Raw genomic sequence first — 14,416 nt, 5'->3', positions numbered from 1 at the left:
CAGGTGATTTGCCTCCCCCATTCCACCTATGGCATAAAAATGTCCAGTGCTCCCCTGTTCAGGAATTCCTGGCTTCCATTCCAGCACTCTGGATCATCGCTCCATTTTCTCTCTTTCTTTTTCTTTCATTTATATAACGCCTTTGATTTCAATGCATTTTACAAACTACAGCCATATTCTGCCCTCAGCTTTTGTACAGAGCTCCCATTGCAACCCCTGAGAGTTTTTTGCATGGATTGAGTGCTATTATGTCTTTCAAAATACAGTATGTACAGGAATTGCATCAGCCTCCATCAAAAATGAGCCACCTCTGGGATGGAATACAACACTAGTGCGCAGCACACAGCAAAAACACACAACTGTTTAGGGAAGGAAATTTGTAAGGAATAATGTCTGATTTTTTTTCTGGTCTGTGATAGACTGAAATTCTCTTTCTGTACAGTACAACAGTGGTTCTCAACCAGGGGTCCGTGGCCCTCTGTGGGTCCGTGAGCAGGCATCGGGGTCCTCCAAGCAGGGCCGGCATTAGACCTGCGGGGGCCCTGAGCCCTGCCACCTGGAACTGAAGCCGAAACCTGAGCAACTTAGCTTCGTGGGCCCCCAGGCAATTGCCCTGCTTGCTACTCCCTAACACTGACTCTGGCTTTTATATGCAGAAAAACAGTTGTTTTGGCACAGGTCGACCATAGAGTTTTTATAGCATGTTGGCGGGGCCTCAGAAAGAAAAAGGTCGAGAACCCCTGTAGTAGAATACATAATACAATTTAATTCATACAGAAGCTACATCTTGGAAAATCAGTACCCTTATTTCTTAGGCTGAAAACATTTTAAAAAACTTTAACAAAATCTCTTTTGAGTGTGGTGATGTATTATGAAAAAGGGCATATTTTAATTTTTAAAAGGCAAACTTTTGGAGCTATGGAGTTAGATCTTCAACTGGCGTAAATTGGCATAATTCCATTAAGTTTATTGTTTCATTGGCAAGCAGCTAAATCATGATTGTAGACATTTAAATGTGTGTCTTCTTCCAAAGATTAGGTAACACTTGTCTAGCGATCATGTGGTTATATACACTCCACCAATGTGAAATTGACTGACAGTTATGCATTTGCTAGAAAGTATGTATTTGATTAGAGGCATACTTGAAGCAGCATTTTGCCTTTGGGTGGAATGAGTAACAACTGGAGCTGTTGGAGTTCAGCAACATAGAAATCTTTCTATGTCCCACCACAATCCCCTTTACCTTTTGCTAGCTTTTTTCCAAGGAGAGAAAATGCAAAGATTTAGCACTACCAATGACAATTCCTGCAAGATCATGCCTAATTTCAAGAGAGCTTGGAAGGGGGCCTAAAGAACTAGAAATGGTTAGAGGCACATAAACTGTGGAGTAGTTAATTGAGCTTTGATATAAACTCATTTCTGAATCTATAAAACATATATAGGCATTAAACACGATCAGATAACTTTGAGATGGGCGCAGAATGACAATCTTGAAGGAGGGTGAAGACTGGGGGCATTGCTCGCTATAACCAGCCCCACTTAAGTTCAGTTGCAAATTAAAAGGACCCCCCACCCTCCGGAGAGCATGTTATCCCATCCCCTCCCCATCTAGAATACCTTTCTTCCAGCCTCATTGTTGTGCAAGTTCATCAGCCTCCGTGCATTCTTTTTGATTTCTCGGGCATCAACAAACTTCCTGGAGAATTCAATGCCGTATCTGATATCCGCAGAGCAGCCTCCCCATTTCCAGCCCTCCTCCTGGTTGTAGTAGCCCTGTTTCTCTCGGTCACAGCCACAGTTGCTGAGGTTGCCCTGGCTGCAGGCAGCAGTGACAGCATGTGCAACCCCAGCAGCGGTAATGGCATAGGTGAATGCTGCTTCCCTGCTTCCTGTGGAGAGAAATCAACAGCTGATGGGTTTGGAAGAAGGCAGTGTCTTACTACAAAGTACATACATTATGTACAGCAATACATTAATTCAGAAGCAGGAGGGTAGCATTGTCAGTAGCCCATACTCTTCCTTCTTAAAAGTTATGTATATGTTTAAGTGTTTTGCTGAACTGGGGTCTAGTGATTAGTTGCCCACATACCGTCCCCGCACCGTACAGGTCCCAGCCATATAACGGTCCTGTTTGCCTATGTTAGATTGAGGTACATTTGGCAGTGGGGGCTGCACTGTTGGAGGCAAGATAATTTGTTAAAGTATTTCACCAGGATCATAAATGTTGTTTATCCCAGGTTTGTTCACTGAGAGGAGGCCATGGAGGTTGTGCAGATTTCAAGTGGGTTGCAGGCCAGTCATTGCTGGGGATGTTTATAGGAAGAGAAGAGCTGCCGCTAATTCCCAGAATGCTGGGAAAGTAGTACATTGTGATGGCTTAAAAATACCTTGCCCATTAAGGTGGAGAGTGTGTCATGACAAGAGGATAGGACTCAAGTGGAGAAGGCTGTCCATACATCCTTATTAGGGTGAAGGTAGAGTTGGTCAGTGATGTTAAATATAGATTATAACCTGAGATGTAGATTTTAGAGTGGTGGTTTTTCTGGAAGCTGGATGGTCTGTTGTTCTATGTCTATTGTTGCTGACTTTTATTTACTGTCAATTTTGCCTTAGTAAAGCGGCAGCCTTTCGCCACCAATCCCCTGAATCCAAATTCTGTTGGACCTTGGTGCAGTGTGTTATGGAACTACTAGCATTTTGGAGCACTAGATACAGAGTAGATTGATTTCAATAGGGGCCGTGTAAAAGAATACTTTGAAATCGCTGACGTGCTGTAGTGCAAATACTGTCTTAATCCTCACAAAATTTAGAAATGGCGTTCGTGGTATCATTACTTGTCCTAATTAGGTGATTAAGTCTCTTGAAACTCAATATATGAAAAGAGGCCTCATCACTTCAGCGGACACTGAAAAACAAAAATATACAGATGACGAGAGTTAAATTAAAATAACATGAAAATTGCAAGACCTATCCAGGAAAGCAAAGACATCCCATGATTTAGAATTCATTAAAATCCCAGTACTTAGACTAAATGGTCCCCAGTTGCATCTTGTAACGGGCCTGGAGTGCATGCATGCATCCCTGCACTACATTTCAAGACCTTGACTGGCAGCTATGTCAGGTGACCAAGCATCATGTGACGGCAATCTGGTGATGAGGCGTCCTTTAAGAGAGAGCTGGCCCAGACAGATGAGGGAAACTTGGGGTCAGAAAAGGGACTCTGGACCAACCAGGTAGAACATCTGGTGGGAGATACCTGCAGGGAGCAGGAGCAGAAGACTTGTCTGGGAACGGTTTTGGGTAAGGCTAGGAAGGAGGTTTTGGTTTTGAGAGGACTTAAGGGCTGTGAAATCTAGTTGGAGGAGCAGGTGAGCCTGGGGAAGAGGGCTGGAAGACTTGAGTTGAGCTGAGCTGTTCTGTTTTGTGAAATAAACCAGATTCCAGGAAGTGGATACACTTGAGCCATTTGAGTCTGTGTACATTTTTTGGGGAGCTAAGTAGGAGAAACCAAGGTAGAAGGCCTTATAACCAGACCAGGTAAACTGACCCATGCACACATCCCACTGGGCCAAATTACACATTGTGTATATGTTGGTCAGAAAATGTGTCAAAGAATTCTGACTGGCACCATTCCAGTATTCAGTGGGTGTGTGGAATGAATGTAATGAAGACAGTGAATGGGGTGTAGCAGGAACACCAAAATGGGAGGGAATGATGCTGAGAGGAACCATGCAGGCCTGTGTGATGGGGGAAGGATGTTAGGGTTGTGCAGGCTGGAATGGCAAGGAGGGTGAGGTGCTGGGGGATGCGGGCTGGTTGAGAGAAGATTGCAGGATGGTGTACAGCCTGATTGGGAAGTTGGGCTGGGTTTTTTCACAGGTGTTTACTTCTCTAAGAGGGCCTGATCCAACTTCCATTAAGTCCACCAAAAGATGTTCTCTTGGTTTCATTTGGAGTTGGATTGGAACACTTTGTACTGCCCTATTGTTGTTTATAACATTTCTTCCTCTGATTTCTCTCTGTTCACATTCAACAGCAAAACTTCTACCATCATCATTTTCCTCCCCTTCTTTGGTGACTAACCCCTATAGTGCTACTGCAGAGGAATTTACAGCACGTTACTGAAATGATTTAATGCCCGTACACAAAGCTTTGCCTGTTACTTTTTGACTGACCTAACGGATACAAAGCAAAACAAATCTTCAGGGGGAAACATAGAAATAATCTCATAAACTGTTTAATTTTCATATTAGGATTTACAACAGTCCACTCCTAGTGGTTCTGAAATAGCACACGCACAGTGCATTTTTTTTTTTATTCATTCATTTCAGTTATTCATATGCAGCTTCCTGAAAGCACCTACAACTTTGGTAACGTCAATGAAGTTTAAGGGCACATAGCAGCGTACATGATGGGGGCCTACATTTGTTTTTGCCCCTTTTAATTGTTTGCTCAATGTAATTAACATAAGAAGAAAACTGAATGTTTGTGGCGGGTTTCAGTTTTTTGGGTTGTTTTAGTTCATTTGGTTCTTTCTAGTCATTGCCAGATTTCTGATACAACATAAAGCAGAGAGAAAAGGAGTATTTATAAATAGGTATCCGATGACGTGAGCTGTAGCTCACGAAAGCTTATGCTCAAATAAATTGGTTAGTCTCTAAGGTGCCACAAGTCCTCCTTTTCTTTTTGCGAATACAGACTAACACGACTGCTACTCTGAAACCTGTCGTAAAGTAGAGAAAAAATCCTCCCACCACCTGCGTCTAATCTCAGAATATATAAGTATTAGATTTCAGAGTAACAGCCGTGTTAGTCTGTATTCGCAAAAAGAAAAGGAGGACTTGTGGCACCTTAGAGACTAACCAATTTATTTGAGCATGAGCTTTCGTGAGCTACAGCTCACTTCATCGGATGCATACTGTGGAAATTGCGGAAGACATTATATACACAGACACCATGAAACAATACCTCCTCCCACCCCACTCTCCTGCTGGTAATAGCTTATCTAAAGTGATCATCAAGTTGAGCCATTTCCAGCACAAATCCAGGTTTTCTCACCCTCCGCCCCCCCACAGACAAACTCACTCTCTTGCTGGTAATAGCCCATCCAAAGTGACCACTCTCTTCACAATGTGTATGATAATCAAGGTGAAAAAAACTTCAAATCCAGAGTCCAGCGAGAAACTGCTGAATTGGAATTCATTTGCAAATTGGATACTATTAATTTAGGCTTAAATAGAGACTGGGAGTGGCTAAGTCATTATGCAAGGTAGCCTATTTCCCCTTGTTTTTTCCTCCCATCCCACCCCCCCCCCCCCCGACGTTCTGGTTAAACTTGGATTTATGCTGGAAGTGGCCCACCTTGATTGTCATGCACAGTGTGGGGAGAGTGGTCAGTTTGGATGAGCTATTGCCAGCAGGAGAGTGAGTTTGTGGGGTGGGGGGTGAGAAAACCTGGATTTATGCTGGAAATGGCCCACCTTGATTATCATGCACATTGTAGGGAGAGTGGTCAGTTTGGATGAGCTATTACCAGCAGGAGAGTGAGTTTGTGTGTGTATGGGGGTGGGGGAGTGAGAAAACCTGGATTTGTGCTGGAAATGGCCCACTTTGATTTTCATGCAGGTTGTAAGGAGAGTGGTCACTTTGGATAGGCTATTACCAGCAGGAGAGTGAGTTTGTGTGTGTGGTTTTTGGAGGGGGGTGAGGGGGTGAGAGAACCTGGATTTGTGCAGGAAATGGCCCACCTTGATTATCATACACATTGTGAAGACAGTGGTCACTTTGGATGGGCTATTACCAGCAAGAGAGTGAGTTTGTCTGTGGGGGGGGCGGAGGGTGAGAAAACCTGGATTTGTGCTGGAAATGGCTCAACTTGATGATCACTTTAGATAAGCTATTACCAGCAGGAGAGTGGGGTGGGAGGAGGTATTGTTTCATGGTGTCTGTGTATATAATGTCTTCCGCAATTTCCACAGTATGCATCCGATGAAGTGAGCTGTAGCTCACGAAAGCTCATGCTCAAATAAATTGGTTAGTCTCTAAGGTGCCACAAGTCCTCCTTTTCTTTTTATAAGTATTAGAGAGAGGCATGGGAGCCTAGCAAGGAGATCCTAAAATGTAAACTCATCTTTGTGGCTCAAGACAAGTCAATTCATCTCTCTACCTCAGTTTTCTGATCTGTAACCAGAAGAAGGTAATATGTACCCCACAGAGGAAGAGTTGGGAAAATTTTTTCAATCAAAACTTTTTTTCAGCAAAAAATGCAGGGTTATGTGTACCAAAACATTTTGCTAGTTCATTTTGATTTTGCCAAATTTTTTTCCCTTCTGGGAAAAAAAATCCAAAGAAATCTAAACATTTTGTTTGAGAGATTTTTGAAGCAAAGTGTTTTGGATTTTGTTTGTTTGTTTGTTTGAAATTACTTTTTGTTTGAAAATTTCCTTTAGTTTTATTTTAACAAATTCAAATATATTTTAAAAAAATCTCAGAATTTTGCTCAACCCAAAACCATTTTTTTACCTTTCAAGCAAATCTATTTTTATTTTTGAAAAGGAAGAAGGAAGAAAATATGATATTTTTTAACTAGATGTTAGATTTTCCCTATCTTCAAGATCAGAATACGCGAGAATGAGGCTGTGGGTCATTTAGAGATGATGTTTAACAGTCCCAGGTTTATAAAGCCAAGGGTGATGGATTTGAGTACTGCTTGGGTGATATTTTCGTGTTTACTTACTCAGAAAATAATTTTATCATTATTTATCAATTATATTGCGGTGCGTGTGCAGTAGAGGCAGGGTGCTGAAATGGGGGCAGGGAGGGGGGTAAGGGGGCATGGCCCTCCCACTTTTTGAAAGTGAATAGGCCTGGCCCATCCTCTTTTCAGAAGAGGCCCTGTCCCTCCCGGCCAGGCTGGCAGCTGTAGCCCGGCCAGCTGTGGGGTACCACTGACCCTCTACCTGCAGCCCCCGGCCTGTGTCTCTGCCTCATGGCCTTCCCTGCCCACTCCAGGGCAGGAGGGTCCGCGGCTCCCCACAGCTGCCAGAGCGCAGGTCTTACTTGGATCTTGCTCCGGCTGGGGGCCCACAGCCTAGCCATGATAAGAGCCTAGGGTTGCCAACTGTCTAATCGCACAAACCCAAACACCCTTGCCACGCCCCCTGCCCTGCCCCTTATCTGAGGCCCCGCCCTCCACTCACTCCATCCCCGCTCCCTCTGTCACTCGCTCTCCCCCACCCTCGCTCACTTTCATTGGGCTGGGGCAGGAGGTTGGGGTGCAGGAGGGGGTTTGGGCTCTGGGCTGGAGGTGGAGCCGAGGGATTCACAGTGTGGGAGGGGGCTCCCGGCTGAGCCTGGGGCAGGGGGTTAGGGTGTGGGAGGGGTGCAGGCTCTGAGAGGGAGTTTAGCTGTGCGGGGGCTCAGGGCTGGGGCAGGTGGTTGGGGCACGGACGGGGGTTTGGGGGGCGGCTCTCGGAAAGCAGCCGGCATGTCTGGCTCCTAGGCTCAGGGGTGGCCAGGCAGCTCTGCGCGCTGCCTCTGCCTGCAGGCACCGCCCCCGTAGCTCCCGCGGTTCCTGGCCAATGTGAGCTGCAGAGTCAGTGCTCGGGGCGGGGCAGTGTGCAGAGACCCTCCTGGTTGCCCCTGCACCTAGGAGCTAGAGGGACTTGCTGGCTGCTTCTGGGAGCTGTGTGGATCCAGGGCAGCTAGGGAGCCTGCCTTAATCTCACTATACCACCCACTGGACTTTTAGGGGCCTAAATCTCCCGGATTGGCTTCAGGAGCCAATCAGGAGATTGAGGCCCATTCCGGGAAACTCACGGCCAATCCGGGAAGGCTGGCAACCACATAAGATTTTTGAAACAGAAGATATTGTGAACCTCATCTTGAACATTAGTTTAAGCCAGCATGTTAGCAACCTGCTCAGCTCTTGTGATCATCAATAATCTTTTATTATAAAAGGTAAATCAGAAAATAACAATAAGGTCATCTCATTAATACTTTGGTTAGACTGTCCCAACCCCTCACCCCCCCCCCCCCCATAACTCTTAATCAAGTTATATGCCCACCAATTCGACTTTAAATAATGGTTGTTACCCTTGAGTACCATCACTTTCAACTAAAACAAGGTTTAAAAAAATGCTTTGTCTGGTGTCAAGGAAGAAAAGCCAATTCCTAATTGAATTTTGAAAACATAAAATGCAAATGGAAATGGTGTTATCTGATAGTTCAGCTAGAACATGTCCCTCAGCACAACCTAAAATGAATTTAATCTTTTTAAGCAAAGGCAATAGGAGGTGGGTACCTCTTGCAATTTACCAGGGCATGTCAGATTTCCACATTGGGTCAATACCATTTGTGTGTGCGCATCTACCAACATTTGCATTCTAACTGCAGATTTTTAAAAAAGTATAATTAAAAAATTGCAAATATAACACACTATCTTCTTACTTTCAAATGATTTTAGGAAACAAAGCCTGATAAGACTTCAGTTCCCCATTATAATAAGTAAATCCTGGTCAGACAGGGTAGGGATGTAGGATCAATCCACAGCCAACTATTTCTGGCAGGTAGGGTGAAAGCAGTCTGTCTATTCTATGTTGGAATCTTGGACCAGCCTATAGTCCACACCTAATTTATGTAATTTCTGACTAATTTTTAGACTGCTAATAGAAAAGGAGGACTTGTGGCACCTTAGAGACTAACAAATTTATTTGAGCATAAGCTTTCGTGAGCTACAGCTCACTTCATCGGATAGCTGTAGCTCACGAAAGTTTATGCTCAAATAAATTCGTTGTCTCTAAGATGCCACAAGTCCTCCTTTTCTTTTTGCGGATACAGACTAACACGGCTGCTCCTCTGTAGACTGCTAATGTAGCATTAAGGTTAGTATGGTCCACTGTGGAATTATTACAAGTTCAATAATTGCTATAGTTTACTGCATTTGAGCGTACATATACATCGCAGCATATTGTCACAGTAAAACCACTCTCAGCAAAGGCTCATATAGACTAAATAGATATTTTGATCATTCACGTGTGGCTGCAGGGTTTTGAGTTTAACTGTTTCAGAGTTACAGGCTGCTGTAACTGTTAACTAAGGCTGTAGAGCAGACTCATTAATCTCTCTAAGTGGTGTCAGTACTTTTTTTCCTAAATATTTTTATTTCATACAGCATTCAGAGATTTGTTTCATCTGAATGCCACTGAAAATAGGTTATTTTAACTTGAAGTATTAGACTATGTGATGTACACTTTTTAGCTAGTAATTTTGTTAAAGTTGGATTAGCCATGTTAGAAGAGGTGTGTACGTAAGCTCGGTAGAATTCAATTTTTACTTTTTTTTTTTTTTATAATTTTGATGGCGAACATCTCTGTTTATTTTTTAAAGCAATTTTTTAGAGCCACAAAATTCTGGGGTTTAAGCATTTTTCAAATTTTTATCTTTTAAATTTTTCACATTTGTGGGATGTTATGGGGACCAGGCTATGGGAGGATGCCAGAAAATAATTATTTTATGATCGTACCTGTTGAGATTCAAAAAGTTAAAGCTTCATAACCATTAAACTGCAAGTTGTCAACATCACTTGTCAAAATACACAAACATTCTTAAATCAAACCCTAAAAAGTTCTCAGGCCGCATTTTTCTTAGTTTGCCTATCCATACATTTAAAATATTGTCAATGGAAATATATATATATATATTATATATTTTTGCTTGTTTGTGTGTGTGTATAACCCACACACCTCCTGGGTGTAGTGTTCTGTCCCATCTAGTGGCACTGAGACCACTTAGAGAGAGATTAATGAGTCTGCTCTACAGCCTTAGCTAACAGCCATATAGCTTTTAGCTCATGCAGTAGATGCTCATGCACTAAGCTCTGGAGGTCCCAGGTTTGATCCCAGTGGCCGGGGTCTGTTGGCATCACATGTGCATGCTGAAATCCATTTTTACCGACATTCACTCACAAAAATCAAATCCTTCCAAGCCTATGTATACATATTATACTAACAGGACAATGTTACTAAACAAAATTAATTTCAAAATATACTTGTGTAATCTACAATGCAGTGGTACATTCCTGTTAAAGTCAATTGGATGCAGTACTAGACCTGGGTAGAAGGTTGATTTTATTGCAAAACCTATCCTTTTGCAAACGTCTTCCCTGCCAGATGAAGGCCAAAGAAGAATCCTTTGTAATTTCTTATGGGCAATGGATATATCTAAAAAACTAAACTAAAATTAAACAACAGCACCCGAGGAAGGGATGGATGGAGATCTTTGCAGGCAAATTGAGTGCATTTCATAATGTTATGGTTGATGTTTTATTTACCATTTTGAAGAGCACACTGGAAATTTTGAGAGAGAATATTAAAAATTTCTTTCTTTGAGCTTGATCCAAAGATCACAGAAGTCAATGGTAGTCATAGAATCATAGAATATCAGGGTTGGAAGGGACCTCAGGAGGTCATCTAGTCCAACCCCCTGCTCAAAACAGGACCAATCCCCAACTAAATCATCTTTCCATTGTCTTCAATTGGTTCTATATCAGGTCTTTTTGTCTCCTTGCATTTTCAGTAGTTTATAAATAGGACTAATTCAGCAGTATTTTAATCTAAAAGACTGACACAAGGATGGATAGAGTTTCTTTACGGTTGCTATTTGGTACCTACAACTCTAACTTCAGTAAGTAAATGATTAAAGCATTTTCAGGCTTTAAGGAATTTCTAGCTGCCTCTGAATAACTTTTAGCAAACTTCACCTTCTAACCTCAAAAAATTAGGAAAAAGAGAGGGATAATAATATATCCCCTTAGACCGTGTTCCCCCTTTTCTCTGTGAACATGTGCTATATCACCACAATCAACCACAATATGGTCTGAATGTGACTTTAGAATGGGCGGGCAAACCTTTTGGCCTGAGGGCTGCATCAGGTTTCTGAAATTGTATGGACGGCTGGTTAGCAGAGGCTGTGTCTCCCCAAACAGCCAGGCGTGGCCCGTCCCCGCCCTCTATCCGACGCCCCCGATAGGCCCCCAGGGACTCCTGCCCCATCCAACCCACCCTGTTCTCTGACGGCCCCCCGGGGACTGCTGCCCATCCACACCCCTGCTCTCTGTCCCCTGACCGCCTCCGGACCCCTCGTCCCTAACTGCACCCTGCTACCCCATCCAACCCCCCCCCTCCTTCCTGACTGCCCCCCTGGGACCTCTGCCCCACCCACCCTCCCTGCTCCCTGTCCCGTGACCCCCCCCCCCGGAACCCCCGCCCCTGACTGCCCCCCATGACCCCTGCCTCCATTCAACCCCCCCGTTCCCCACCCTCTGACCACCCTGACCCCTATCCACATCCCGGCCACGACCAGCCCCTGAGCTCCCCTGCCCTCTATCCACCCCCCTGCTCCCTGCCCCCGGCCCCTTACCACGCTGCCTGGAGCACTGGTGGCTGGCGGTGCAGCTGCACCAGGACAGGCAGCCACGCAGCACAGAGCACCGGGTCAGGCCGCGGCTCTGCAGCTGCGCTACCCCAGGAGCTCACAGCCCAGAGCATTGCTCCAGCAGCACAGTGAGCTGAGGCTGTGGGGGAGAGGAGAACATCGGGGGAGGGGTCAGGGGCGAGCCTCCTGGGCCAGGAGCTCAGGGGCCGGGCAGGATGGTCCCGCGGGCGGTAGTTTGCCCACTTCTGCTTTAGAACCAAGGTTAAGGGAAACAGCTACACAACAGCCAAATAACTCAACATGGTAAGTACTATATAACCAATTTGAGTCAGCAGAATATATACATATTCTTTATTCTGTTCAAAAGCCAGATAGTGCTCTATATAGACTTGTAGAAGACTAACTGTTTAAGAGTTAATTTCAGGATGCCTGACTTGTGATCAAGTGAAGAACAGTTGAATTAAGGGTGCACGTTGGATCTCTAAGAGGAAGATCAAAGCCACTCAACAGTCCTCATGCCACTTTATGATAAGGGTCATATGACCAGGGTCAAGTTTACAAAGGTTATACCCCTGTCACAAGTCAGTATCCACTGAATCCCATGATTGCTGTTACACCTTCCCTTTCTAAAAAGCAATCACATCAAATGAACTAGAACTTGAACTGAAAAAAGCCCTACAATTACAAATGAATACTGCCAACTAACAAAACACACAAAGGGAGACCTCTACAGTGAAGGTCAAGATAGGTGACCCCAAACTTCCTGACAGATGAGAGGATTATTTTGCCTCTTATTATATATCTGTCAATAACCACTAACTCTGAACCTCAATGGAGTTCTGATCGTATGGAAACTTGTTCTCAGACAGACCTGCCATCTGGAGCTTGTTTGCTGCTCCTGGTGTTTTTCATTGTCAGTGACTGGGTGAGCATGTGTTACTCCTGTCAGTGCACCATGTCCTATAGAGCTTACCTTTAACACAACAAATGAACTTGATGTGGGATTGTATAGATTGTATAGATGTTACCTGGACAGACACTTTCTGTTTGAAATCTAATATTCTCTCCCAGTTGCAATATGGAGTAACTGTTTGACATTTTTGTTTCAGTATTTATTTTTTTCCAGTTTCTTGGCATATAGTCTTTTAAAAACTACTTTAGTGTTAATTGTCTGCAGGTATGTCAACACACTTGAAGGTGTAATTTCCAACTCGGGCTAAAATTAGCAGTGTAGTCAGGGCAGTGAGAGAAGCAGAAAGGGCTAACCACCCCAAGTCTGTGTCATGGGTTTCAGATGGGATAGTACTCAAGAGGACTAGCCCATTGCTCCTCCCATGCCGTCATATTTACACTGCTTTTTTTTAGCGCACTAGCTCTCATCGAGCTAGCGTGTGTGTGTACCTAAACTGGAAATTATACCCCCAACTCCAGTGTAGACATACTCTGTTTCAGAAAATCTTTTAGATGATGATATTAAGAATTTGATCTTTTGCCCAAGAACTCTGGAGCTGGTGATCTTAATAAGGCATTCTGAGGTGTCAAGTGACGTTTTAGGCATGCTAAATATGGATCTCTTGAATATATCAGGCACTTTTCTAGTCAAGGTGTGTGTTACATTGCACTACTTTTGCTGTTCACTTACTTGACTGTGCATGGTAAGGACTTGAAGTGTGGTGTGCTTGAACTGATAAATCAAAAAGATTTGCTATAATGAGCCACTTGAAAATGCAGTCCAACATCTGTGAGTAACTTATCTTGAATCCTGTGTCATGCAAATTTTGATACTTGATATGCAACAGCTGAAGTTAAAAACATATATATATCAGTAGTGGTCCTTGGAGACTGTTTCCTGTTTATTTCAAATAAATCCATCCTGACTTTGGACAAATGGCAGTCAGAGTTTCATGTGGTTTCAGTGGGTCTTTTGCATTCTGTTCCTTGTATTGATTGCAGATTTCATGCATGGGTGGGCACTGCGAATGATGCGTAGTAGTTCAAACCTGAGCCTGTGTATTATTATGAAATGATGTCCTATGTACAGAATTGCATCCTATGCAGCATTTTCATCTCTAGAGTCCCAACACATTTTTATGCTTGGAGGTGCTGGGTTTTTCTGTTGGCCAGCCATCTAGAATTATTCTCTCAAGTTCTTGTAAAATTGGGTAATTTTGTGTTGCTCATTTGGGTTTGTCAGGCTTTCTTTTAAAAATGGGTAATATGTAGGTAATATTTACTTCACACTTCTCTTCCTGCAGCCCCTTGCTTTCACTATTTATAGGTACTCTTGGAAGTATGTCCACTGTAAGAACCTGCTTTTTATGCCTGTTTTTTCACATTTACTGAGTACTTTTCCAAGTTCATGATCATTTTCTAATCTTGGGGTGCTTTTCACAATTGCTTCTGTAATATGGCTTTCAACAATTTATGGTCTGTTTCTAACGCAAATAATTTGCCTCTTAACCATATTCAATAAACTGCTCACAACCAAAAGCTATTGTCAACATTTCTTTTTTAAACCTGTGCATAATTCTGTTGTGTTTTAGTCCATGCATTGGGAGTTTGTTATTGGGTGGATTTTGTTCAACAGCTCATGTGAGCTAGGTGAATTGGCTATGAATTTAGGGTAGGATTTTTAAAATACCTAAGGGAGTTGGGTGCTTTAAAAAAATCTCATCCTTAAAATACCGACATTCAATCTTTCACTTGCTTTTGCAAATTGTTCTTGTTAACTCAGAGCTAAAAGACAACCTATGTTTCATTCCTACAATAGAGGTAATTTGCAATGCAAAGTTTTGATCCAAAAAGCACTGCCGCTTTTCTTTGTCAAAGGTTTATCAAAACATGGTGCTAAGCACTCGTTTAAATGAATGAAAGGGTCCATGACTCAAATAATATACAGTGCCTAAAGTGTAAGAGGAAAGATTCCAAATGCATTGTACTATTGAGAACAGTCTGTGCAGAGTGTCCCAGTCACACTCTGCTG

The 14,416-nt window shown here is 43.3% G+C and overlaps 1 protein-coding gene and 1 long non-coding RNA gene across 4 annotated transcripts in view; one reads left to right on the top strand and one right to left on the bottom strand.

The window, feature by feature from the left end:
* WNT7B (Wnt family member 7B) overlaps positions 1–14,416 on the bottom strand; it is a 131,272-nt gene that overhangs the window by 12,661 nt on the left and 104,195 nt on the right. For both annotated transcript variants that reach the window (XM_007058251.4, XM_037914365.2), the window contains exon 3: positions 1,618–1,889. In XM_007058251.4, the coding sequence (XP_007058313.1) occupies positions 1,618–1,889 (272 nt within the window). The remainder of the gene's footprint in view (positions 1–1,617; positions 1,890–14,416) is intronic.
* Positions 1–14,416, top strand: part of LOC122463857 — a 146,725-nt gene that overhangs the window by 117,108 nt on the left and 15,201 nt on the right. The gene's annotated exons all lie outside the window — the stretch shown is intronic.

The sequence above is a fragment of the Chelonia mydas genome, chromosome 1 (genome assembly GCF_015237465.2).
Source record: "Chelonia mydas isolate rCheMyd1 chromosome 1, rCheMyd1.pri.v2, whole genome shotgun sequence".
Taxonomy (NCBI): Eukaryota; Metazoa; Chordata; order Testudines; family Cheloniidae; genus Chelonia; species Chelonia mydas.
Note: the sequence above shows the minus strand (reverse complement) of the source record. Positions and strands in the feature narration are given on the sequence as shown.